This window comes from Natator depressus, chromosome 16 (genome assembly GCF_965152275.1).
Source record: "Natator depressus isolate rNatDep1 chromosome 16, rNatDep2.hap1, whole genome shotgun sequence".
Taxonomy (NCBI): domain Eukaryota; kingdom Metazoa; phylum Chordata; order Testudines; family Cheloniidae; genus Natator; species Natator depressus.
Window position 1 is genome coordinate 13,600,572 of NC_134249.1, and position 24,352 is coordinate 13,624,923.

Here is a 24,352-nt window from a genome sequence, read left to right on the forward strand (position 1 = left end):
CGCTGAGCGTGGGGCCGGGCGGGCGGAGTCTCCCTGGCTCCCCCCAGGCCCGCCGGGCTGACGTGGCCCGGCTCGGACATGGCGGACGGCAGCAGGCAGATCAAACTGGCCGCGGCCAAGAAGAAGGTAACGATCCCGGGGAGCCGGAGCCGGAGCCGGAGCCGGGCCCGGGCCTTCCCTGAACCCAGGGCCGAGCGGGGAAGGCGGCCCCGATCCCTTCCCCCGCAGGCCTGGTTCGTCCCCCGTCCCCCCCAGCTTCCCCGGAGCTGCCGCCCGGGCCCCCCCGCTCGGTCGGGGGAGAGGCCTAGTCGCTGCCTGCCCCCCGAGGCCTGGAAGGGACAGCAGGCCCCAGCCCCGTAGGGATCCTCCTCGCCTTCCCCCGCCGGGAAGCGAGGGCCCCAGCGGCCTGTGCGGGAGGGGGCCCCCAGGGCTCTCCGGAGGCGGCGGCCCCCCTTTAGCTTTGTAAGGGAGGCTACGTTCCCCACCGCGCCCTGTAGGGACAGCCCAGGTCTGCCCCCGCCCCCCGCGCCAGCCTGTGCCCCCGGGCAGAGTCACGGCAGCAGCATTGGGGAGTTTCCAGGTGCTCACAAGTCGGTGGGTGGGTGGTCCAGCCTAAAGTGCCTGTAGACATTTGGTTTCTGTGATGCTGTGAGAAGGGGTTGGACCTTGTGTGATCTTGGCCATGGGAATTGTTCCCCCAGAGCCTTCTTTCGTAGCCTGCCCAGAGCAATGGGGAGCTGACCCCTCTAGAGGATTCAGTGCTTGCTATAGATGCATTGGGGCCCTCCTGTTTAAGAGCCTCGTGTGTGCATAACATTTCAGAGGTATTCTTCTGATAGCAGTGACATCTTCACTGTAAACCCTGTAGGGTGAATCTGGTTTTAGAGCATATGTTCAGAAACCCAGACATGAGGGCTTGTTAAGATATTATATGGCCTGAATTCACTGTTGGTTTGTTCTCTTTTATTGATACAGTAATTACAAACATAATTTATCACTGATCTGTCACAGTGAGCTGCATCTGTGTGTTAGGACTTCAGATTCTTCCTCCTTTTTCTCAGCTGAAGGAATATCAGCAGAAGAATAGCCCTGGAGCAACAGCAGCAGCCAAGAAGAAACGAAAAAGTAAAGATGGAAGTAGACCTGAGACTCCAACAAATGATGACAGAAAGTCTCCAGAGAATGTCAGTAGCTTGTTCTTTTTTTATTCCAAATTAATTGCCACCTTTACCTGTCTGCCAACCAGTTTGTTTCTGCATCTGAAGGAGAATTTTGACAGTAGTATGTGAAGGAGAGGGTACATTTTGTATACTAGTGGTTAGAACAGAAAGTAGCTAAAATTACTGAATGTTGCATGATGGGGTCAGGTAATACGGTGTAGCAATATGCGGCCCTATGAGCATATGCTGGAAATGGCTAGTGCTGATGTGTTGAGACTTCTTTTGGTAAAGAGATAGTTAACATGAATTCCTTTGGCTACAGCAATCCTTTGATCAGTATTCTCACTCTGTCCTTTTCTGAGCCATTTCTCTTTCCCCTTTTCTTTCACCTCCTTTAGATTCAGAACATTCTGAAGGTGCTGGTGTCAGACCTTAACCGATCCAATGGGGTAGCCATACCCTCATTGGACAAGAGGAAGGTGAGACAGTGTTCAGAATCCATCTGACTAGCTTGCTGTCCATACTGCATGCTTCAGAGTCTATTTAAACTGGCTTTGATTTTTGTATGGAACCTCATTCTGACATGTTTGTTGTCAGTTGCTTAAGTTTTGTTGCTGTTCTCATTAACATTGAGCTATTTTTAATGTGCTTTTTTGTTCTTATTATGTGTCCCTTGGATTTGTGTCATATTTAAAATGTGAAGTGAGAAGTGCCAAGGACTGACTTTCCCTTATGATAAGACTGCGAGATCAGCTGCTTTGGGATTATGTCAGGAATCTTGGGTGAGGTTGTGTGCAATAGACTGACTGTAGAGACACCCCACTGTTCCCTTTCCCACTCAGTGTGTTTCCAGGGAGATATAGCATGGGGGCATAAAACCATTGTTTAAACTGGAATACAAGCTGGGTTTGTTAGTTTCTTAGCCGATAATCTTTTTGTTTGCATGTCATTGTTTTATTTATAAGTACCACATCTCTGAAGGGCATGTTCTTGTTTATCTTTAATCAACCAGTTGCCCTGAGAAGCTGTGTAGTTATTCCAACCAACTCATTTTGTGACAGGTGATGAAACTAGTCTGGCAAGTAACATGGCTTTAAATATATCTAGGCAAGGAAGTCAGACATATTTTATATCAAGTGTTTACATGCTGTAGAGCAGGGGAAGTCAATAGGTGGACTGCAGGCTGCCAGACACTTTTGAACGGACTGAAAAATCTTTTTATTTACTACTTATCATTATTCTTGTGGTGTGAAAAATGTTTCTCTGGACCTTGACTATACCTTGACCAAGAAATTTGGACGTTGACAAAAAATAATTGACTACCCCTGCTGTAGCATCTTTGTATTCCCTCTGTTCCTGAGACTGAAGGGAAAAGGAAGATTTCAACTAGCAATAAGAGACAAGTGTACAGGAACAAACTTATAACTGCCTGTCATTTTCAGTGTATTTTATTACCAAAAATTCCATTTAATTTAAGTTAAAGTTGTGATAAAACTCAGAGAACTCAACATAAAACCTTATTTGCCTTTTAACTTTATGCCATTGTGTCTGCAAAGGGCTCCACCCTCACTTTTGAATTCAGTTTCTCAACAAATTAACCATTATGATACTTGTATCTTTTTTTTTTTTTCTTGTTCCAGCCATAGAAATAGTCGTGTTAATTACTGGGGGACTTAAAATGGCTTCTGTGCAATGAAACCTGCATGCTGTGATAGATGAAATAAGTCTTTCACTAGTCTTCTGTGCATGATAATGAAGCAACTGACCTCAAAGACATACAGTGCACATAGAAGGCTCTTGCACTTATGTTGTTTGTATGTTTATGGACAAGGGTGAGAATGACAGGAAAATTTATGCAAGGTCCTTCTCTGTGGGATTGGATGTGCCATGATAGCATCAGATTGTGCATACTATGATTGGAGTTTTCCTTTTGTATGGGGTCTATTTTCCATGTACTAAACATGAGTATAATTTAAATTATACTCAATAGGTGGGCATATCAGAGAAAGCAACTAGTTGTCTGTTACACTGATGGTGTTCTGTCTCAAATGAAGGCTGGACCTATGCTTGGGCTTTTAGGGCTGTTGGGAAAGCGGAGAAGTTACTCTTTCATTTGTCTTGATGTCCTGAGTGTTTCTCTTATCTTCCTTTGCATGGAGAGAGATGTTTTGGTCTGCATAGCTATTTAGATTTTCAACTTGGAGGCTGTGGATTGTTATGCCCAGGGTCTTCAACAGCAACTTGAAAATTAACCTTTAACTGTAGTCTAATGAAAGAGAGAATTTCGGTTCCTAGTTGTCTTGCTGATAGAACTCCTGAGTCAGGGAAATGCTGCTCTGAACACTCACTTAATACTAATAGGCAGAAAAGCTGAATGCTGGCAGCTGAGCAAATGCTGTCATTGGTGTGTCAACACAGCCAGGCAGATCCCTCCCACCTCACCCACTGTAGCTTTCTGGTTGTGTGGCAGGGAGAAGCTGACAGAACAGGAGCCCTTGAGAAAAAGCAAATGGATCCTCATATGTATGAGTCTGGGTGGCGTTACTAGCTTTTTATTGAGAGTTACTAGAATTTCACAACACAACATTAATTTTTTGAATGAGTATTTTGGTATTTTTAACATGCCCCTCAGCAAATTAGCTCTCTATGCCACTTTCTTCTCAAAGCGGCTTTTCTGAGAATGACTTTTGTCACTATTACTGTTACCTTATATTGATTACATCTCTGAGCATGGTGCACTAGATATGTAAAAAGACATGGTCCTACCCTGAGAAACTAACACATACAGTTTAAAATCAAATACTGCATTGGGGTGGAGAGGGATTCCTTCTGTCCACTTTATAGTCTGTGTTGGTGATTTCCTAAACCAATATCAGGGCAAAATAACCTGAGATTGGAAGCACTGGGGAGAGGGAGGGATACATTAAGTGTTGTTACGAATATTAAGTATATTGAACTCTGACAGCACAAATCAATCCTGCTAAAAAGACTTTAAAAAATTGGTATTGGCTTTCCCCATCCATCTAGCTCAGTGATCTTGTTAGTTTCATCAAGTCTGTGTCCTGTACCTTGGTGTTTGTAGTATTTGGGAGAAGTTCTGATCAAGGAGAAAACAGGAGGCAGCAAAATCCCTCTCTGCACCTTCAAGCAGTCATGAAGGGAGAAGAGCAGAGAGAAATGTTTCATCTTCTCTCTGAGCAGCCAGGAAGGAGGTGGCTGGAGTAGGAGAGGAGACTATCAAATGGAGTTGCAGAGAGCCACAGAGTGCTTGTGGGGCTTGTCTTGACGTCGCGCTATGGCATTTGCTTTGTAGCCTCTATACATGATGACTGATCGCAGTTTGGCAATGTAATGAAACAAATTGCAACAGAATGCCAGACTGTTGCACTGGGACTTTGTGGCTCTCCAGGACTACTTGTTCTGCAGGGTTGAAGATAGATATATGAGGGATTCTCCAGTTGCTCTGTGGTTTGGTAGGGGTAGTTGGTGTTAGATTATGCCCCCCCAAAAATACCAATTTTATTTCTGCACAGAGATACAAAGATGCATTTCTTGACCCTCTTCCTCACTTAAGGCAAATTCAGCTCTAGCATATGAAAATGTCATAGAATCATAGAATATCAGGGTTGGAAGGGACCCCAGAAGGTCATCTAGTCCAACCCCCTGCTCGAAGCAGGACCAATTCCCAGTTAAATCATCCCAGCCAGGGCTTTGTCAAGCCTGACCTTAAAAACCTCTAAGGAAGGAGATTCTACCACCTCCCTAGGTAACGCATTCCAGTGTTTCACCACCCTCTTAGTGAAAAAGTTTTTCCTAATATCCAATCTAAACCTCCCCCATTGCAACTTGAGACCATTACTCCTCGTTCTGTCATCTGCTACCATTGAGAACAGTCTAGAGCCATCCTCTTTGGAACCCCCTTTCAGGTAGTTGAAAGCAGCTATCAAATCCCCCCTCATTCTTCTCTTCTGCAGACTAAACAATCCCAGCTCCCTCAGCCTCTCTTCATAAGTCATGTGCTCTAGACCCCTAATCATTTTTGTTGCCCTTCGCTGGACTCTCTCCAATTTATCCACATCCTTCTTGTAGTGTGGGGCCCAAAACTGGACACAGTACTCCAGATGAGGCCTCACCAGTGTCGAATAGAGGGGAACGATCACATCCCTCGATCTGCTCGCTATGCCCCTACTTATACACTCCTCTGGATTCCCACAGGAGTTGCATTTGCTTACATCAGGGCTGAGTTTGGTCTTTTGATTTATAATGCCCTCTGTCTTAGGCCTGGTCTACACCTAAAACTTAGATTGACCTAGCTGCATCGCTCAGGGGTGTGAAAAATTCTCACCCCTCAGAGATGTAGTTAAGCTGACCTAAGCCCTGGTGTAAACACCACTTAGTCAGTGGATGCTTTCTTCTATCAAGCTAGCTACCCCTCTTGAGTGAGTGGATTTACTATAGCAATGGAAAAACCCCTTCTGTCGCTGTAGTAAGTGTCTACACTGGTGTGCTATGACAGCATAGTGGCAGCTGTGCCACTGTAGCCACCTTGTAGTGTAGTTACACCCATAGTGTCAAACTCTTCAGTTGATCGCATTCCACAAATTTCAGGAAAGGGTGTAGGGGAGTAACACTTGAGTCAAACTACCCAGTTCTTGAGTGGTCACTAACCCATTCTGTTCCATCTCCACTTGTATTCATTGACCAGTTTTCTCTCCAGAGACAGTCTGAACGTGGTGCTTTGCAAAGCAGAGACAATAGATCTGGCATTGCCCTTGTTCAGTCTGCTATAGTTCCCTTGCAGTAAACATAGCAGCTCTGACATTTCCACATGCAGGTTTACAGTCTGGCAAAATGACTGCCCCTTGTTAAAGAAGCGAGCTGGATTGCCAGACACTAATTCTGGATAAAGCGCCCCCATCCAAGCTGGAGACTGGGACAATAGGTGACAGTGTTTATTATTCAGTGAAGAAAAACAGGTTGATGGATTGACCTGGTTTGCTCTGGGGAGAACACAGTTTTTTGCCAATACATGTCTGTAGTTGACCAGTGTTCACTTGGCATGTTTTGTGCATGGAGATCACATGGGTATTGTATTCACATGTTTATCTGTGTCCCTTCCTCCTGCATGTAGGTTGTAATCCTTGTGCTATATTTTGTGACAGGCATACTTTGACAGTGATGTTACCGCTCATAATGCTGAACAGCTTGCTGCTGAGGTCCCCGTGTTATCTAACAGCAACAGTCTACCTAGCTGTGGCTCTGTCATGCCTGGTCCTGGTAGCATGCCGCTGTCACAGGTTTGTGAGCATTTGTATCCTGAATACCAGTAGTGCACTAATGATGCCTGTCTTATGCTAAGCTGAAATGTTTGACTAGTACATGTTTTCCAAACAAGTGTGAAATTCTCTCCTCTCCACTCAGTCTTGGTCCAGCTGTGAGCAAAATGAGTTTCACACCATGTAAAGTGCTGTAGGATGCACGTGCCCATCCATCCTATGTTGCTCATTTCTCTTCCTCTCCCCCCAAGGAGCATCCTCAAGAAAAGGAGGGTCTTCTCCAACTGGAGTAACCCTCCTTTCTTTACAAAATGTTTAAGAATTAAATTGAAACTTTCCAGCAAGGCAAATAATTTGTGATATTGAGGAACTATTCAAGGCTTTGACTGACCTACTGTAATGTTCATCTGGTAAATACTACCTAAGTCCTTTCAACTTGTGACATGAGGAGTCCCAAAATTAGCAAAAATTATCCATAATCTAGGCCTGACTTGGGTTGTGCTTTCGGTGTTAAATTCCCCTTTGGACGGATTGTGGTAGTGACAAATGCTATGTAATGCGAGTCCTAGGGTGGTTTGTGTGTGTCTGTCTCTCTCTTTTTCTCTGGTATAGTCATGTGATTCTTGTGTTTTACCTCACAGATACAGGATGCCGATGATCCTAAAAATGCCTTGGATGAAAATAGGTGAGTGTCTTTGTTTAATAAAAAGAGCTTGTAACAGGGTCGTAAAGAGCCGATAAGTTGACTTTGCTTGTAGAAGTTACCCTCAGTGCTGTCCAGGCCTGGGCAGTTCCATGAATGGACCCGCTCCTAAAGGAATGCATTGTTTCTCCATTCTCAGGTCTCTCTCATCGACAGAGAGTCTCCGCCAGTTGTCTGAGCAGCTCAATGGCTTGGTCTCCCAGGTACCATTTCATTCCATTTGTCCTGTTAACTTTTTTTAAAACTCAAAGCTGGGGGAGGGGAAGGAGGAGTTGTTAAGAAGCCAGCACAGTAATGTTCTCTTTAATCCCAGAGTTCTTCGCAGCCAGCCCACTAAACAATAAGGCATTTGAACACTGAAAAGCAGAAACCATTGTTTTAGGAATGTGAAACTCGGTCAGTGGGAAGAAAACCAGAGTGGGATGTGGAGGACAGCATATATTCATGGAAACATGCTCTCTCAATTCAGTGGCAGTAAATCTGTGATACATGGTCTGTATATTTCACCTAAGACCATTTCTGTAGATGCTATGGGCAGAGGTCAACATAATTAGCATATCTTTAACCAGACCAGTATGTATGGTCATATTACGTACCTACCTTTGTATGGGGCCTTGATAAACTTAAAGTGAAAGGCACTAGATAAGTATTGTGCTATTGGGGATATGTTTGTACACCCCCCTCCTATTTTATATTGAGCTTGTGCCCTTGGGATATTAAATTCAGTTACTTCTTTCTGACTCGTAGTCCACATCCTATGTGAATGGCGAAAGTGCTGTGTCTTCCACAAATATGAAGGAGATGGAGGTAAGAACTCAGTTTCTGATTCCATCATTTACTTGGATAATATCACTGCTGATCACCCAATGGGACAGTCCGTGATTGTTGTATTGAACTTGCTCAGTAAAGACAGTGTGGTTTATAACCCTGACAGCGAAGCTATGCCCAACATTTGGAGCCAGGCATCGGTGGCAGCTCCACCGTTGGATGCTGGAGCTATTAAGGACTCGTCCTGAGTGCAGCCACTACTCCCAGTTAGTGTCTTTAAATGGGAGTGAGGCCTTTAGTGGAATGGATAGAACATATACTTATTAAAACTGAAATGTTTTTGGGGGGACTCAAATTAGATCAAAACTGTGATACCGAGTTATTTTCTGTCCTAATTATTGCCTTTTTTCCCCTTCTCCTCTGCCCCCTTCCTTCTCTTCCTTCTGTCTGCATGCGCCCATCAGACACGTTACCAGGAGCTGGCAGTAGCCCTAGATTCCAGCAATCTAACTAACAAACAGCTCAGTACAAAACTAGAGGAATTGGTAAGAAACAATCCAGCCAACCATTGTCCTTGCTGCTTCTCCATGCTCTCTGGATGTCTGCGAGATTATGGGTTCTTTTACAGTGCCACAAGGGAACTGTTCTCATAGCATTGTATGGAGAACAAAGTGGATTTTATGGAAATGCTCATTCAGAGGGTAAAAAGTCAAATTAAAAGATGACTCCTGAATTTACTGGCTTGTCTGAGGCATATGAAATATAGTCATGGGGTTTTAGGTAACCGTACTCTGCCCAGGGTGATTAGCCTCATGATAAAGCAACTAATACTGGGCCTGATCGGCATCCACTGAATTCAGTGGGAGCAGGAGCCAGTCCCAGTGGGAGCAACATTCAAATCTGTGTTTTCTCCAGTTGAACTTGCTGTTCCAACTTTGTCTGCAGAGTGGGAGTAATGGGGCTAGGAGTGAGCACAGGGACTGGTGTCTGATCATCTTCTCTGCATCTGTGGCACTATGAATGAACCACTTTGTCCTATAGCCTGCATGGATGTTGCTGCTGCTTTTCAGCCTGTTGCTTTAACACAGCAAGAAACAACTGCAAAGGATTGGTTTCAGTCTGAAAACAGCCTTGCTTGGTTTGAAATGCTTTTCTCCCTGATTCATTTCCCCCCGCTTTCCTCCCTGCAGTTTAGGACTCTTCCCCAGTGCATCCCATGGCCTTTTTGTTTTGCTGCATTGTTTTCCCCTTGCATCCCTTTTTCTCTTGTAGTATTGAGGCTGGGCGGCAGTGGCACCTGGTATCAGAGCAGTGCCCACCAGCGACTCTCGCTGTTTGCCTGCTTCTACACAGGCATATGAAGTGGTATCTTGCCTGGAATTACACAAGGCCTATGCTGCACTCCTGGGTTTGCACTTGTCCACTGGTTCTGTTAGGATCAGAGCCTCCAATATATTATCCTTCAACAGACAATCACCTTCCTAAAATGCGTCTTGAGTAGGATTACACAAACAGTTTAGCCAAAGTTGATGTCTGTAGCTCCTGTGGAAAAGACAGTAGCTAGCTATTGATAGCAAATAGGAACATTGCTCAACATATCACAGTTTTATGGCTCTCCTGTGGCTGCTAGTATAGCATGGTGTAGATCTCTGCTCACTTTGTCTCCATCCTATGTGTGCGCGTGCACACACACAGCACGTTTTTTTTATTAAACCTCCAACCACCCCTCCAGTGAGATTAGAACAGGTTGGGACAGTATTGTGTATATGCTGGCGCTTTCTCCATGTTTTACCCTTAGTCCTGTCATCTGATCCACATGGACAGGGGATGCCATGCTGACTTAAATGGGGCTCCACATGGTATAAAAGTCTATCTTTATGCAGGCTCAGGGCTTTAACATATTGTCAGTATAGTGTCTAAGAACATATCTGAGGGAAGGGAGGAGAGAATGTGGTTCCCTTTATAGGATCCTGATGTATCATTAATGTGATACAACATCAAGTACTACAATGATAAACACCTTAAAATGTAGGATGTGAATTTAAAAGGGATGGTGCTGAGATCAAATATAAGCATTTTGGGTTTTATTACCTCAGCAATGCTAGTGTGGAATGGGGATGTTCTGTTGAAGACGAAAGAACATACCCTGAGCTGGCTAATACACTTCTCAAGATCCACATGCCATGACCCTAGAATCTATTGTTTTAATAGTTGAAACATCCTGTCTTTGTAGAAAATGCCTAAAAGATTTAACAGAACTCCTGTTTGCAATAGCTAGCCATGTGTGTCCCATGTCTTTGGTTAAGATTGAAGACAAATTTACTGTCCTCATCAGTAAGGAAGTGATTTGTTAGTAATGATGTATCAATTTTGCTCCTTCTGCAGAAACAGCAAAACCAAGAGGCTGTGAATCAGCTGGAGAAGGTAAAATGCCTCCCATAAGCGCTCATCTTAGGAGAGGTACAGTAGATGTTCTTCTCCCCAAGAGGAGCAGATATTTGTGGTGTACTGTGGCACAGACATACATGACCCAGCCTTAGGTTGGGTAAAGTGTGTGAAGATGGCATTATATAATGTATAGAGGGCGCTGGGAAATCCTTCTGCACTCCATCCTAGTTTTGGTTTAAAAAACATCAAGCACTACAACATCAAGTACTACTAAAAAAAACACAAACTCATAGTTAGAATGCTTACATATAGCTTTCCTTAGACCAACATAATTAGCTGGCATACTGGCAAAACCAAAGGAAAAGTGTCTGTTCCAATCACTGTGACAAGTGCCGAGTGTGAGAGTATGTACATGTGTGAGTGTGGGATTAAAAAACCCTGAAATGGAAAACATTTAATATATTGTAAAGTTTCTCCTTACTGTTGTTATCATAAAATCATAGGGTTAGAAGGGACCACAAAGGTCATCTAATCTAACCCCCTGCTAACATATTTTAAAGGAGATACAACCCTTACCTTGAATAAGTGTCTTTTTTTATATTAAAAGTTACCAACCTCCACTGGTAACTGATGCTCTGTCTATAATTTGCACCTTATTTTTCCTTTTCCAAGATAACGTTAACAAAAGATCACATTTCATTCATAACTAAAGTTCTTGTTACTTAGAAACATTGTCAGGTAGCTTAGGCCCAAAATGGAGATTTTTTTGTACTTTTTTTTTTTTTTAAACAAAACCTTATGTTAAAATGAATTTTTATTGCATTTCAAAGCAATTAAGTGGAAATGGTTAAGTTTAGATTTAAACATTTCCCTGTAATTTGCAGTCCAAACACTGCAACATTGTGCTACTGTGTGAGAACCTCAAAGTAAAAGAGGGTTTTTATCTATTTTTATCTAATCTATTTTTATTGCCCATGCTGAGCAAAGTGCAAAGCATAAATACAAAGTTTAAATGGTGAACTGCAAATTAGGTCTTTAAAATTCTGTGTGTCGATTGGATATTATTATTACCACAAGAAACCTAGGTTACAATTGTTTTTAAAAAAAAAAAAAAAAATCCCTTTAAAAAAAATTGTGTTTAATCGGCATGGTTTCTTTACATAGGAAAAGAAGGGGTTTGAACAGAAGTTTGCCAAGGAGCAAGGAGCATTGAGGGAACAGCTACAGGTAAGAAAGAACTTTTCCATTTCAGTCATATCATCTGGTCTTCACTTGGCTTTTTATGGACTTCCTAACACTGGGATGTTCTTCCTTCTGAAATCCAGCTATTCAGGAAAGGCATTTGGTCAGCCAGACTGTAGACTCATCCAATGGATTTATGTTAATCTTTCTGCCTTTAGTGAATTATTTTTTTGTGACTGCTGTGGAGATGTAGTTCCAAGAACAGGTGTCTTACATTGAGCTGTTGTTTTCTTTTCCCAAAGGTTCATATCCAGACTATTGGAATCCTAGTCTCTGAGAAATCTGAATTGCAGACAGCACTAGCACATACACAACAAGCTGCCCGGCAGAAATCAGGTATATCGACTTTGAGCATTCAACTGAGGTTGTTGGAACAAACCAAGGATCTTGAGTCATGGGTACTGTATTCACTGGCAGGCTGCCCATAACACTCAGTGACTTCTTAATGATAAACACTTGGCACAATCATTGTTTCTGTCATCCAAGCTATTCCCAAAATCAGAGCACATTGATTCCAGAAGAATCAAGGTTCTTTTGTATATTGCTAAAGCCCTGTTATGACTGTTAAATACTGGTGATTATCCAGGCTGTTACTTTCTTACTGTCCTGTTGACTGCTTCTCAGCTGAACACCACAGCTGTCATGGTAAGATAAGCTTTCATTCTCAGCTGAACTCCAGCAAATTTCTGTATTATAAAAGTAATAATAAGCACCTAGTGCTTTTTCATCTGCAAACAAAGGGGGTATCGTCTCCATTTCACAGATGAGGAAGCTGAGGCACAGAGAGGTTAACTTGCCCAAGGTCACATGAGAGTCAGTGGCAGAGCCAGAATAGAACCCAGCTCTGTTGACTTCCAGACTTCTATGCACCGCGCCATGCTAACTTCCTTAAAGTGTGGTAGAGTTTAAGAATTTGTGGGCTGATTAGAAACTGTAGTTCAGCCAGTTCTGGAGAACTGTTTGCAGCCTAGCCCCACCTGAATCTGTTTTGACTTGTTCAGGAGAAGCTGAAGACCTTGCTGCACGGTTGCAGTCATCTCGCCAGAGGGTATCTGAGCTGGAACGCACTCTGTCCTCCATCTCTACGCAGCAGAAACAGTTGGAGAAAGTAAGAGTTACCTCCATTTATACTTTAACAGTTGTGCTCTTTCCTGTGTATCTTTCACTAAACTGCTACATGCTTAGTGGTCCCATCTTTTAAGAAGAGGGAGGCACAAGTCCTGGAAACAAAGATCTGTACCCTTCATGATCACGGCAGACTTTTTTTCACTTTCTGCAACCACTAATCTTTGGTCAAAGCTTCTGTCTTCAGATCTAGCACCTCACTTTATCTGTCTTGCCAAATCCAAACAATGAAAGCCCACCCATGTCCGCTGTCCAGGAGCTTCTCTATCAAAGAGACACTTTAGTATTGGTGCTAATCCAGACCTTTGAAACATAACCTCATGGCTAGTTAATGGTGTCGGTTTGAAAAGACTGAGCAGATGAATTCTTGGCACATTTGTGAGAAATTTAATGTGGCGACAGGCTTAGCTCCAATGCTGGCCAGCTGTAGCCTGATGCGAAGTTCCAGGCAAATCCATTCTGAGGTTCCAGCCATAATAGTTCTGTGAATTTGAGTCCTTGACCACCTTAGTTCCACATTAGCTGATCTGCAGAAGGCTGACCATAGTTGGTTTTAAGCTTTCCTTGTTGGTCAGAGTCTGAGGTTGATTCATGTATGTTTTCCTCTTTCTTTAGCATAACAGAGAGGTAGTGAAGGAGCGAGACAGCCTGAAACTGGATCTGTACAAACAAAGGTCAGTTCTACTCTGTATGTTACTGCAGATTCAGTAATGTTTAACCCTGTGAGAGCTGCCCTCTCATGCCTAGAATACAAGGCGCCTCTTCCAGTGCACAGCCTATCCTCCTTCCAGCCACCAGAAAGGACCAGTTTGTAAACTTACCTCATGAGTAACAAAGAACCAGTGGCAAAAGTAAGGATTATTGCTAATTTATTTGTCTCCCAGCAAAGGCAGTGAGGAACTCAAGCAGCAGAACTCGGAACTGTCGGAAAAGCTTCACTCCCTGGTCTCTGAGAACTCCGCCATGAAACTGGATTTGGAGGATTTGCATAAGAAACTGGAAATGGCTGAACTGATGATTCAACAGGTGATTGCAGTGTTATTGGGAGGTGGATATAAGGGTAAGGCCTTGCTCTGAATGTGGGAAAAGGGATCGTAGGTCAAAAGAGAATTGACCACTGGGTGGCTTTTACTCACTACCATTTACCAAGCAGCATACAATGCTTCACAGAGACAACTTCTGAATGAAGAGGTCTTCTTCAAGGTTTATGGAGAATGGGAGCCCGTTCTCTGAGGAGTTTGGAGTGGTGGACCGTAGACACCATGACATCCCAAGGATTGGACTAGTGTCTCTGTTTCATAGTGTGTGGGTTTGTTTTTGTTTAAAGGCCAGAAGGGGCCATTCAATCATATAGTCTGACATCCAGTATAACATAGGCCAGAGAACATCATCTGGTTACTCTTGGATTGGATTGTTTGACTGATGTATATCTTTCAGAGATGTGGGAAAGATTGGAGCTGCCCCAATAAGATGCTAGCTGTTGCTATCTCCTTCATACAGTAGATAGATCTGTTGCATAGGGCAGAACCCCCATGTCATCCTGTTTCTAAACAGCCACTCATCTCAACCCATACTTTTTAAATTTAAACTTGTGTTGAACTAGAACCAAAGAGGAATTTACAGAACCACAGAAATTACCACATGGATCATGTCACAGGTTGCAATCAAAAGGAAGAGGTGTAAAAGAAAACAAGGAATGTAAGAATTTGCCATAACTTATTTGATTTTCCTGGCAGTTTTCAAATCAGTCTGGGATTCTGGATGCAAACCAGCAGTTGCAGATGGCGTTGGAAGAGCGGGCAAACCTGGAAACACAGATTACTCAGGTAAGAGAGCATATGGAATATGTTGAGGATCCATATTGCAACCTTTGTAGGGAAACTTGTCTAGCAGGGCAAAAGAGTGTGAGACTCTGCACTAATACTGCTCTTCTCTAGCTGTACTCTTTGAGCAATAATGCTCCAGTTTCCTCTCTCGTCCTGAGCAGCAGTCAGAGTCGCTTCGCCAGCTCCAGGCTGAAAGGGATCAGTATGTAGAGAAGCTGAAGGAGGAGGGCAGTATCTGGCAGCAGCGGGTACAGCAGCTCTCTGAGCAGGTAAAAACAGCAGTATCTTCTCTGGTGTATGTGGAGGCATTATTTTTATTGACACTGGGGAGGCTGACTCTACTAGTTTGACACCTCCCTTTCTGGGACCATACAGGTCCATATGCTGATGGAGGAAAAAGAGAGGAATATGACCCAGATTCAGGAGCTGGAAGCCAGTGTTGCTGAGATGCTAAGCAAATCAGGTAGGTTCAATCAGAGCTTAGCATTGTGGAGTGCTAGCAGGCTAAAGGAAGGCTTCCCATCCCCATCATGTAGAACTTCTGTACAGAGAAGGGGCACTAGGTTTGATACGCTCAAACCAGAAGGACAGCTAGGGAGGACTAGTAAGAAACTTACTGGCCTAATGCCTGTCAAACAAGACCTTTCGAACCATCACCGAGCCATGTCTGCCTGTTCTTATCCACCTGACCAAACCTCCAGCTCCTACGGTCCAGTGAAGAGGAAAGAGAACTCTGTGGGCTGTCCCTAACACCCAGCTGGGTAGAGGAAAGCTTCTTAGTGGGACTGAGGGAGCTAACAGCACATAGCAGCAAGCTGTAGTCTTTCTCCTCTCGTTCTTCTTCTCTTCCTAGGAACCATCTGCTCCCAGAGGGAGGGTTGGATAGTGCTGTCAGTGACACACCCTTAGATAGAGGGGTTAAATGTTGTGTTGGCTGAGGGAAGGCCTATTCACATTAAAGTGTTCTGTGCCTCTAACCTATTGTGAATGGTGCAGCCCTCCAACTTAGCTGATTGTAACCCATTTCGTCAACAGCTAAGCCTAAAGACAGTGAGCCTGCCCTGCCAGGAGGGCCCACGGAAGCTGAGCTGAACCTGCAGTCAGAGGTCCAGCGGTTGCAGCAAGAGAAGGAGGAGCTTCATGGGCAGTACCAGGCCCAGGTGCGGGATAACGAGCAGCTGAGCCACCTCAACCAGGAGCAGGAGGAGCGGCTGCAGGAGCTTGAGAAGACTGTGCAGCGCTATAGCGAGGAGTCTGTGGACAGACAGCAGATCCTGGAAAACATGCAGAGCGACAAGGCCACCATCAGCCGAGCTCTCAGCCAAAACCGGGAGCTGAAGGAGCAGCTGGCCGAGCTGCAGAACGGCTTTGTCAAACTGGTACGTCTCTCCCGGACATGCAGCCCTTTGAATTACAGGGTACAATCATAGTGCAGCATGAACAGCGACGCTAACCTCCTGGCAGAAGCATTGTCCTGTCCTTGCCCTCTGGCACTTCGGTTGTTACAGTTCTAGCATTAGACCTTGGTGTGATGGCACTATGCAATCTCTCCGACTCCCTAGTGAGCTTCAGGGGGATCACCCAATATCTCTGCTTGTCTCAACGGGGTTTTCTTCTTTCTTTCCTTTGTGCCCCCCACCCCCAACTCAACTACTTTTCTTGACTTTGGGTATTTCTCCTGGCTCTTTGTCCTCGAGGGCCCTGTTGTCTGTCCCCATATTTGCATGCCTGTCACCCATGAGGAGGTTCTTCCCAGCTTTTTTCACCTCGTCCACTGCTGTCAGTATTACTCCTCATGCCCCTGAATCCTATTACTGGCTTCGTGCAGTAGCATAAAGCTCCCCAGTGTCCTCTTCAGAGCTCTGTGCAGTCTTGCTCCCTATGTCTTTGACCTCCTGTCCTTGCATTCTCCCTCTAGCTACCTGCTCTCTTCAGTCCTCTATGATCTCCTCCTTTTATCTCCTCACCCTCTTCGCTCTGCCTCTTTTTTTTTTTTTTTTTTTTTTAATGCCTCCCCTGTGCTTGGCGAGTTAGAGGCTGTGCTGTGTGCCAAAACCCTTTTCTCTTATGGCACCTTCCCTGTTTTGATCCCCGTGCTATCGTCCCCTCGCTGTCTTGGTCAAGCTCTTATCCCTGTTTTGTGTTTCTCTGTCTGAACTAGAATGACTGTTCAGGGCAAGGACCTTGGGCCAAATACAGCTATTTACACGCCAGGATTGCAATACCCATCCATTTCAAGAGGAATTGCATCATGTTATGCTAGCACTGAGTACAGCCCGTTGACTTGGTTTGTAAAGTGCTATGTACATTTTATTGTACTTGATGATTTGGGGCAGTTTCCTGATATGGTGGTTCTGCATCATTTCAGACAAATGAGAACATGGAGGTGACAAGCGCTCTGCAGTCGGAGCTGCATGTGAAGAAGGAATTGGCCAAGAAGATTGGGCAGCTACAGGAGAAGCTGGCTGAGCTCAAAGAGACGGTAATGCACTGCGGTACAGCACCAGGGTGATAACATATCAGGTTCTGAAATAGGATAGGCTTTGATGTAAAGATGGAAATTGTTCGTTTTCACACCAGTCTGGGAGCCAGTCTTCACTATGTACTTTGTCTGCACCCTGCTGTGGATGTCTGGCATTTTGGGCCAGTCGGAGTTTAGTAGGGTGAAGGGCCTGCTTCTGGCTCATTCAAGGGGTGATACTGACAATTGTCTCCTAGCTGGAGTAAGAAAAGATCTGGTGCCAACTTCCACAGTCTACAGGAGAATCAGAAACTGCCTTGTTTCCCATGATGAAAAGGAGGATGGTGCTGTATGATTTATGCACTGTGAGGATGAGGATATGCAGGGGAACGTACCACCTTAGGGATAGTCTTCAACTGTGTGTAGAGCTGGAGCTTTCAGTGATGGGTTGATCTTACTCTGTTTGTCAGGTGGAATTGAAAACTCAGGAGGCTCAAGGCCTGCAGGAGCAGCGGGATCAGTACTATGGCCATTTGCAACAGTATACGGTGGCATACCAGCATCTGGCCAATGAGAAGGAGGAGCTGCACAAACAGTACTTGCTTCAGACACAGCTCATGGACCGTCTGCAGCATGAAGAAGTGCAAGGCAAAGTGACAGTGGAGTTGCACCTGAAGGAGCTGCAGGAGACCAAGGTAATGGGGATAGGCAGGTGTTGAAGGATGGTGGTAGGCAGGATTCTGTCTATATGTTGTACTTTCTGCATTACTCTGAGTGGGTGCCAGGGCTTCCTGCATTACAGACAGGATAATGGCTTGTGGTCAAAACATACTGCTTTTCTGTTGCTGGTGAAAATATAGGGAATCTAGTTTAGCTGGTGCAGGTCTCAAGTGTGTGGTGGCCATCCAGCCCCTCCAGTGATTTCCTGCTTCTCTTACAGGAAAGCCTGGCAGCTGTAGCCAAAGAAAACAGAGAGCTGCAGGCCCAGATCAGTCAGTTAGCAGCAGAGTTGGACGATAAAATGTTGCACCGAGTGGAAGGTAACAGCAGTCTATCTTTAGGTGGAAACTTGGGCTGAGCTAGACCGTCTAATGTTACAGCTCCTTTGTCTATTTCCCTCATCTTATAGGAGATGGAGTGGAGAATGAAAAGATGGTAGAAGAAACTGTGAAATCTTCACTCATGATCCCAGAGGATTTTGAAAGCCGCGAAGAAATGGTGAGTCCATAGTAGGCAGCAAACCTTTTTCTTCCAATTACGCATAAGTACCTGTAAAGTGGGCAGGTCACACTCCCCTAGCGGGGAGACTGTGTGCATGCGATTGTCATTTGCTGATGCAAGGAGCATGCATGCATGCACAGAGTAAGAGGCATAGTCAAAGCCCCATGCGCACTGCAGCAGGCACCCACAATTCTGAAGTACTGTGGTGTGGCAGACTGGAATCTATTGGCAGCTTCCATTAAATGCAAAATGGAGGGTAAAAAATATATGAAAATAACCCAATCAGCTCAGTAGCTCCTGTCTTATTTTGATCCTATATTCCTTAGCTTGGGAGGCGGATTGGGATTGGTGCATCTGCTGGCTATTTTTGCTAGAATGATCATTAATGAAAATAGGTACTTATTTATAAAGTGTACACATGTCATCTTGGGGTTCAGATTTAACCCACTGAGGAGAGTTGGACAGTTCATACCTCTGGCTATTTGCTGCTTCAGTTTACTCTCATTACATTTTTCAGATTTTATCTTTACCGCTGGGAGGGCCAAGATCATAACTCTTTAAAATTAAAGCTGAGGCTTTGGAGCCCTGTTCTGCAGTAAGGAGTGGATTCCACAGTAAGCTCTGCAGCTGCAGAATTGTGGAATACACAGGACCCTGGTCAAGCGCTAATGCAGAGGACTAGGAATAAGTCCCCTCAAATTCTGATCCCAGCTAGAATGCTGACTCACTGTAGGCAGTTTTCCCCATCTGTAAAATAGGGATAATCCTTACCTACTTCCCAGGGATACTGGGAGTTGATTGGACAGTAGAGCTGGAATTGCCTTTTAGGTCACTTTCTTGACATCTGCCATGTCCCAAGTGGAGAAGGAGCGAGAGGAGATGCGGCATCAGCTGGTGGAGCAGAAACGACAATGTAGAGATCTCCTGCAGCAAATAGCAGCTCTGAGGCAGGAGCAGCAACACAATGTCACGTCAGGTGCAGGTAAAGCTCTGCGCTGTGTGTGGGGGAGGGGGAGTGCACCAGAAAGAGCCACACAGGGTGGGGGTGTGCGCGAGTGCATGCATTTGCCTCTCCCAGTATGAATCAGACTCGCAGTTTTATCGCTCTTCCGCAAACCGTACACACTGAATCTGTGTCCTTTCCAGGTTATACTACAGACACCGTCCCAGTGGAGGTTTATGAGGCTTTAAAAACTGCCATGGAGAAACTACAGGTGAGCAACTGAACTCTCAGCTGGGCTCTGGAGCCCAGCATCAGGCCCCACTGTATAGCAGACCAAGACTATGTTGCAAGGGAATAAATAGCAAATCGGGTTTCTATGAGACAACTGCCTCCTTTCCTGGGTTTCCTGTGAACGGCTTATCACTTCTGTATCTAGCCTTTGGATACTCAGCATGGCCTGCAATAGTTTAAACTCAAAGGGAATGATGTAGGGGGCTGGCATTGGTCTTTGATCTTTTTCTGAAGCCATAGTGGTGGGGCAGGCTCAATACTGGTCTCCCCTTCTCACTCCCAGCAGAGGAGTGAGAAGCTGCTGCTAGAGGCTTAGCAATCTTGAAGTCTTCAGTGCCTGGGAAGCTGTGCTATTATGGTGGGGAGAAATTTAAAGGATTCCTTATCGCTGTGATGTCACTCTCTCTAGCTGTGTTTCCTTCTCCTTCATCCGGCAAATCAGCCAGGCTCTCCCACAAGAAACAAGTGGGGAGGGAAAGAACAGTATTGTTTCCTAAGCTCAGGCTGACCTGGAAGGTGTTCAGTCAGGGGATTGTTGACTTCTTTATGTGTTCTCTGTACAAGTGTAGTTGTTCAGAAGGCTGATGCTGGTTATGTGTTCAGTCCCGCTTCACAGATCTGATGCAAGAGAAGGCTGACCTGAAGGACCGAGTGGAGGAGTTGGAGCATCGCTGCATACAGCTGTCTGGCGAAACAGACACAATTGGTAAGATTAGCCAGCATGAGAGCAAGCTAGGCAACCTCTTCACAGAGTGCCCAGGGTGTTACTTCTCAGTGAAACTACAGGTGCCTCTCTAACTGCTAATGGAGCCTGACCATTCAGCCACCAACCAGATTTCTACTGCCCTGCCTCCAGGTGCCCTAAAATTACCCTGCTGGGTAAGAGACTTCCAGTCCGGTGTCCAGATTGGCTCTCATCTGGATTCTAAAGCCCCATAGTTCATTTACCCACTGATGTAAAGTTCAAGCAGAGGGAGCTTTATAATATTGTAACCCCTCGGTGCATTGTCTCTGCCTTATGCTTTTCTCCTGTGTTCCAGGGGAGTATATTGCATTGTACCAGAGTCAGAGGGCTATCCTAAAACAGCGGCACCGGGAGAAAGAGGAGTATATCAGCCGTCTGGCCCAGGATAAGGAAGAGATGAAGGTAAGGAATCTCTCCTATCAAAATAGTATTCACACCTTGGTTACGAGGCCAGGAAGCCCAAGCGGAATGTGCGTGTGCAAAAGCTGATCTCAGCAGATGAGTGGCAGGCATCAAAGGCACATATACAGTACAAACTTTTCCATAAAACTCTGCCAGTTTTCTGAATCCAGACCTGCAGCACAAGCTGCTGTTCAGTTCTTGGTCTCTCCCGAGAAGATTGTCTCGTTGTGCCAGATTCACTGCTGGTTTTGTGATGTACAGTACAGCAAACTGATTTCCAAAATGCCTGAAACTGGGACTCAGTGTGTCTGTCAGGATGACTGACCTGCCTAGTGAGGTGCAAACCTACCAATTTTAAGAAGCCACAGGGAGGACATGTATGTTTCATGGGTTTTGCTTTATTTGCTAACTTGCTACAGATGAAGTTATTGGAGCTCCAAGAGTTGGTGATGCGTCTGGTTGGGGAGAGGAATGAATGGTACAGCAAGTATTTGGCAGCTGCTCAGAACCCAGACCTGCTAGTAAGTCAAGAAAGTGGAAGTGCCATTGCAGTTGAGAGGTGCATTGAACTAAACGCTACTGATGGAGAAGGTGAGCAATCTTCCTGCTGGCTAGCAGGGAACCAGACTGCTCGGTGTTGGGACGGGAGTAGTAACCTGCCTCGTCTTTGTTCTTTACAGGACTGCGAGAGGTGAGTTTAGCAGATGAGCCAGAACAGGAGGCTGCAGTTCTTCAATCCCACGTACCTAGTCATAGCAAAGGCCCCCAGCCCAGTCCAGAGGATCCCACTGCTAAGCAAATCATGCAGCTTCTGAGAGAAATCCAGAACCCTCAGGAGAGGGTGGGGTCCCTGTTGGAAAACCCCTGCATTCCTTTCTTCTATCGTGCTGATGAAAACGATGAGGTCAAGATCATGGTGATTTAAATGGCATGAGAAACCTGGCTTGCAGCAATTTTCTGTGAGCCTGTTAAGTACCCAAACTGCTTAAACTTACCCTGTATCTCTGTCCAGAGCCCTCAGTCTGGACAGATTTCCTGTTCATGTGGAAAGAGGGATTGCATCAAACAGAACTCGAGCACCAGACCTCCTCATCTCTCCCTTTTCTCTCTCCTCCTGTTACTTGGTGCACTCTGAGTACAGACTCTGACTTGAAGTAATCATGTGAGGCAGTCGGTAGTACTGCCTCTGCTGACCCACATGAAAGTGGCAGGACTTCTTCATGACCTCTGACAGAGTAACTTGAACACTTATTTCCTAGCTCTCTGACAGGACTCTGCTGCTGGCAGCCAGCTTCTCAGCAGCGATTGGCTTGTGACTGTTGCACCAGCCATGATCGCTATCTGCCCATCTCCTTCCAAAAGCCTCCTAAAGTAACTTATTCTGGCAGCAAACTTTGGATTCTGAATGATTATTGGTATATTTCACACCATGTATCTTAAACTTCCCATTTTTCTCCGCAGCCTGTCCCCTGCACTGTATCTGAAACCAGCCTTGTTAGTCCCAAACAGCCAAAAGACGCAGGCTTCCTGCCTGACTAGGCAGCACGACAAACTTTTATTCACATTAGATGGGGGGGAAGTGGCCAGGGATTGCCTTCTGAGTCCTCTTGGGACAGATGCTCAGTTACTTGATATAAGCTTTATGTGGTTGGTTGAGGGCTGGGTGGAAATGTAACTGCACTTTGAAGGATGATGTTTCACCTTGTTTGTCTAAAAGTTTTATTTATTTAAAAAAAGGGAGAAATAAGTAAAAGCAAATCACTTAATAAACGTGCTTTGTTTTGAATTTCTGGACTCTGGGATTCTAGTTCCCCATCTCTTGGATTCCTTTTTCTCCCTACATCTCCACACGGACAAGGCTTCCACTAGCTGAGTGCATTAGGAACCTTAGTCTGCTCCCGGTAATTCCAGACACACATGCAAGAGGTGGAGCTGTCACCTGGAAACACTTCAAAGTTGCAGAACTGACTGAGGAGAAAACTAGGTGACAAACATTTGAGTTAAATGTTTGTGCTTAGAGAATCAGTTCCCTGATCTAGAAGCAAAGAAAATGGATTGTGATGAATGGAGCAACTCGCTGAAAGACACTCTAAAGATGGTGTGTACAGGGCTCAACCACGATGGGTTACCATCTCCATCTGCTAGGAATAACATCAGTGTCTGATAAGTACATATGGGTTTAAAATATAGAACTTGTTGCCTGCTGTCTGTGGGCTCAGCAATCCCAGTGGCAGGTCTCAAAGGAGAACTCTCTGGAAAGTGCGTGTGTATTTTAAGGAGACCTAACTTACGTAAAGTTGTGCAATGCAAGACAAATTCCAGGTTGATGACTTAAAAGCACATGCACATGCTTGGCTCCCATTGGTGCCGTTCTGTTTGGAACAGAGAGGCTCTGGCAAACAGGCTATGCTGGTTTATGATTTTTCTTAGTTAAAATTCTGCAGGTCCTTTCTATAATCAGTTCTGTCTTATTTTGATCAAGACCTTTTTTTTAACCTGGAACAGGGAACAGTTGTTCCACAGCGAAAAGCACATGATGATTGGGATTTTTTTTTAAATGAATTTAAACTTTTATTTTAGTGGGGGAAGAGGTTCTGTGGAATAAAATCAATGCACTCCTCTGAAATTTGAACAGCTGAATTTTAGCCTATCTGGGGAGGATAGAAACTGTTTTTAAGTCCTTTCATTTGAACAGCCCTGGTATTGACTGTCAGTGTTGTGGGCAGAGTGCACTGCTGGAGGCATCATGCAGGGCACTAGCAAGGTGGGCCTACAAGCTCCTGTTTGCATGAGTTTGTGTACATAGTGTATCTGTGTAACATTTTGTATATTCCTTGAAAAAAGAATATGGCCCTTTGCAGCATTTTTGCCTGCTGGGGTTGCTCATAACCTGTATTATAAAAAATGATTTAACTGCAGTGGAGAAGGGTTGTGATTTAATACAGAGCGTTATTATTATAAAAGGGGTAAATATTTATTGGGTGTTCTAGTCCAGGAATGTGAAGGAAAATACTGTTGGAGAAATTTTTGCATTCTGCTGCAGAGGTGATTTAATCCTGTTATAAATTCTTTCTTTCTGAATAAACTTATTCAGGCAAGCACTGACTGTGTGCATGTTTTCTGTTCAGATCACCTTGAAATATAGACAGGAAAACTGATAGTGGATTCTTCCTTTCAGAGAGAGATCTGATATGATCATAGGAAGCCCCAGCTGTTACACTGACTCCCTTCTTATTTAACCTCTGTGCCTCCATCCCTTCAACTACAGAAAATGGTGAAAATACCCCTCTCCATCACACTGAGTTAATATTTTATAATGCATTACATTTTCACCATGCTTACTGTTTCTGCAGTTGCTTGTGCCACCTACAGCCGTCTAAAGTCTGAATTGCAGTTCACATAGAGAAATTTCATGGCTGCCAATGGACTGAGGCATATCTTGATCTCTGGACTCAAGGAGATGTAGTCTAGTTACTAGAATTCATTATGGGCTCAGTCCTCCAAACTGTTAAGAACCTCCTGAGAAGTGTGGGGTGCTCTGGGCTTCAGTTGATTTCAGTGGGGGCTGTGGGTATGCCATACTACTTGGAAAGTACTAACCTTGCAGGATTGAGCCCTTTGGCTCTCAGCAGTCAAAATAACTCAGTGTTTTTAAAGTACCTCCTATTTGGAACTAGTGAGTCTACTGTTGATATGTATGTAGGGTTGTAATTGCTGCAAATCCTGTAAGCTCATAGTATAGGACCCTGTTCTGCTACGGTTTGTATCAACCTTTACTACTTCAGATAGGAACAGAGACTT

The 24,352-nt window shown here is 44.7% G+C and overlaps 1 protein-coding gene across 4 annotated transcripts; it reads left to right on the forward strand.

Moving 5' to 3' along the window:
- GOLGA2 (golgin A2) lies at positions 1–23,593 on the forward strand. 4 transcript variants are annotated; one of them, XM_074973913.1, is made up of 28 exons: positions 1–126; positions 1,062–1,184; positions 1,559–1,639; positions 6,323–6,457; positions 7,078–7,121; positions 7,279–7,342; positions 7,887–7,946; positions 8,372–8,452; positions 10,293–10,331; positions 11,460–11,522; positions 11,780–11,873; positions 12,539–12,645; positions 13,278–13,336; positions 13,547–13,688; positions 14,399–14,488; positions 14,650–14,757; positions 14,864–14,951; positions 15,524–15,867; positions 16,857–16,970; positions 17,420–17,644; positions 17,890–17,989; positions 18,079–18,167; positions 18,999–19,152; positions 19,317–19,384; positions 20,008–20,110; positions 20,445–20,551; positions 20,971–21,142; positions 21,232–23,593. In XM_074973913.1, exons 1-28 carry the CDS (start codon positions 79–81, stop codon positions 21,474–21,476), a joined length of 3,147 nt encoding a protein of 1,048 aa, XP_074830014.1. In that variant the 5' UTR covers positions 1–78; the 3' UTR covers positions 21,477–23,593. The 4 variants fall into 4 exon arrangements, with proteins under 4 accessions (XP_074830014.1, XP_074830017.1, XP_074830015.1 ...); XM_074973916.1 differs by lacking the exon at positions 8,372–8,452; XM_074973914.1 differs by lacking the exon at positions 1,559–1,639.
- Positions 23,594–24,352: the final 759 nt, after the last annotated feature.

Bases quoted from the DNA above. Each gene is read 5' to 3' on its own strand.
- GOLGA2 (XM_074973913.1), top strand. From the start codon at position 79: ATGGCGGACGGCAGCAGGCAGATCAAACTGGCCGCGGCCAAGAAGAAG. The intron at 12,646-13,277 runs GTAAGAGTTACC...CTCTTTCTTTAG, and splicing joins AGCAGAAACAGTTGGAGAAA to CATAACAGAGAGGTAGTGAA. The intron at 20,552-20,970 runs GTAAGGAATCTC...AACTTGCTACAG, and splicing joins AGGATAAGGAAGAGATGAAG to ATGAAGTTATTGGAGCTCCA.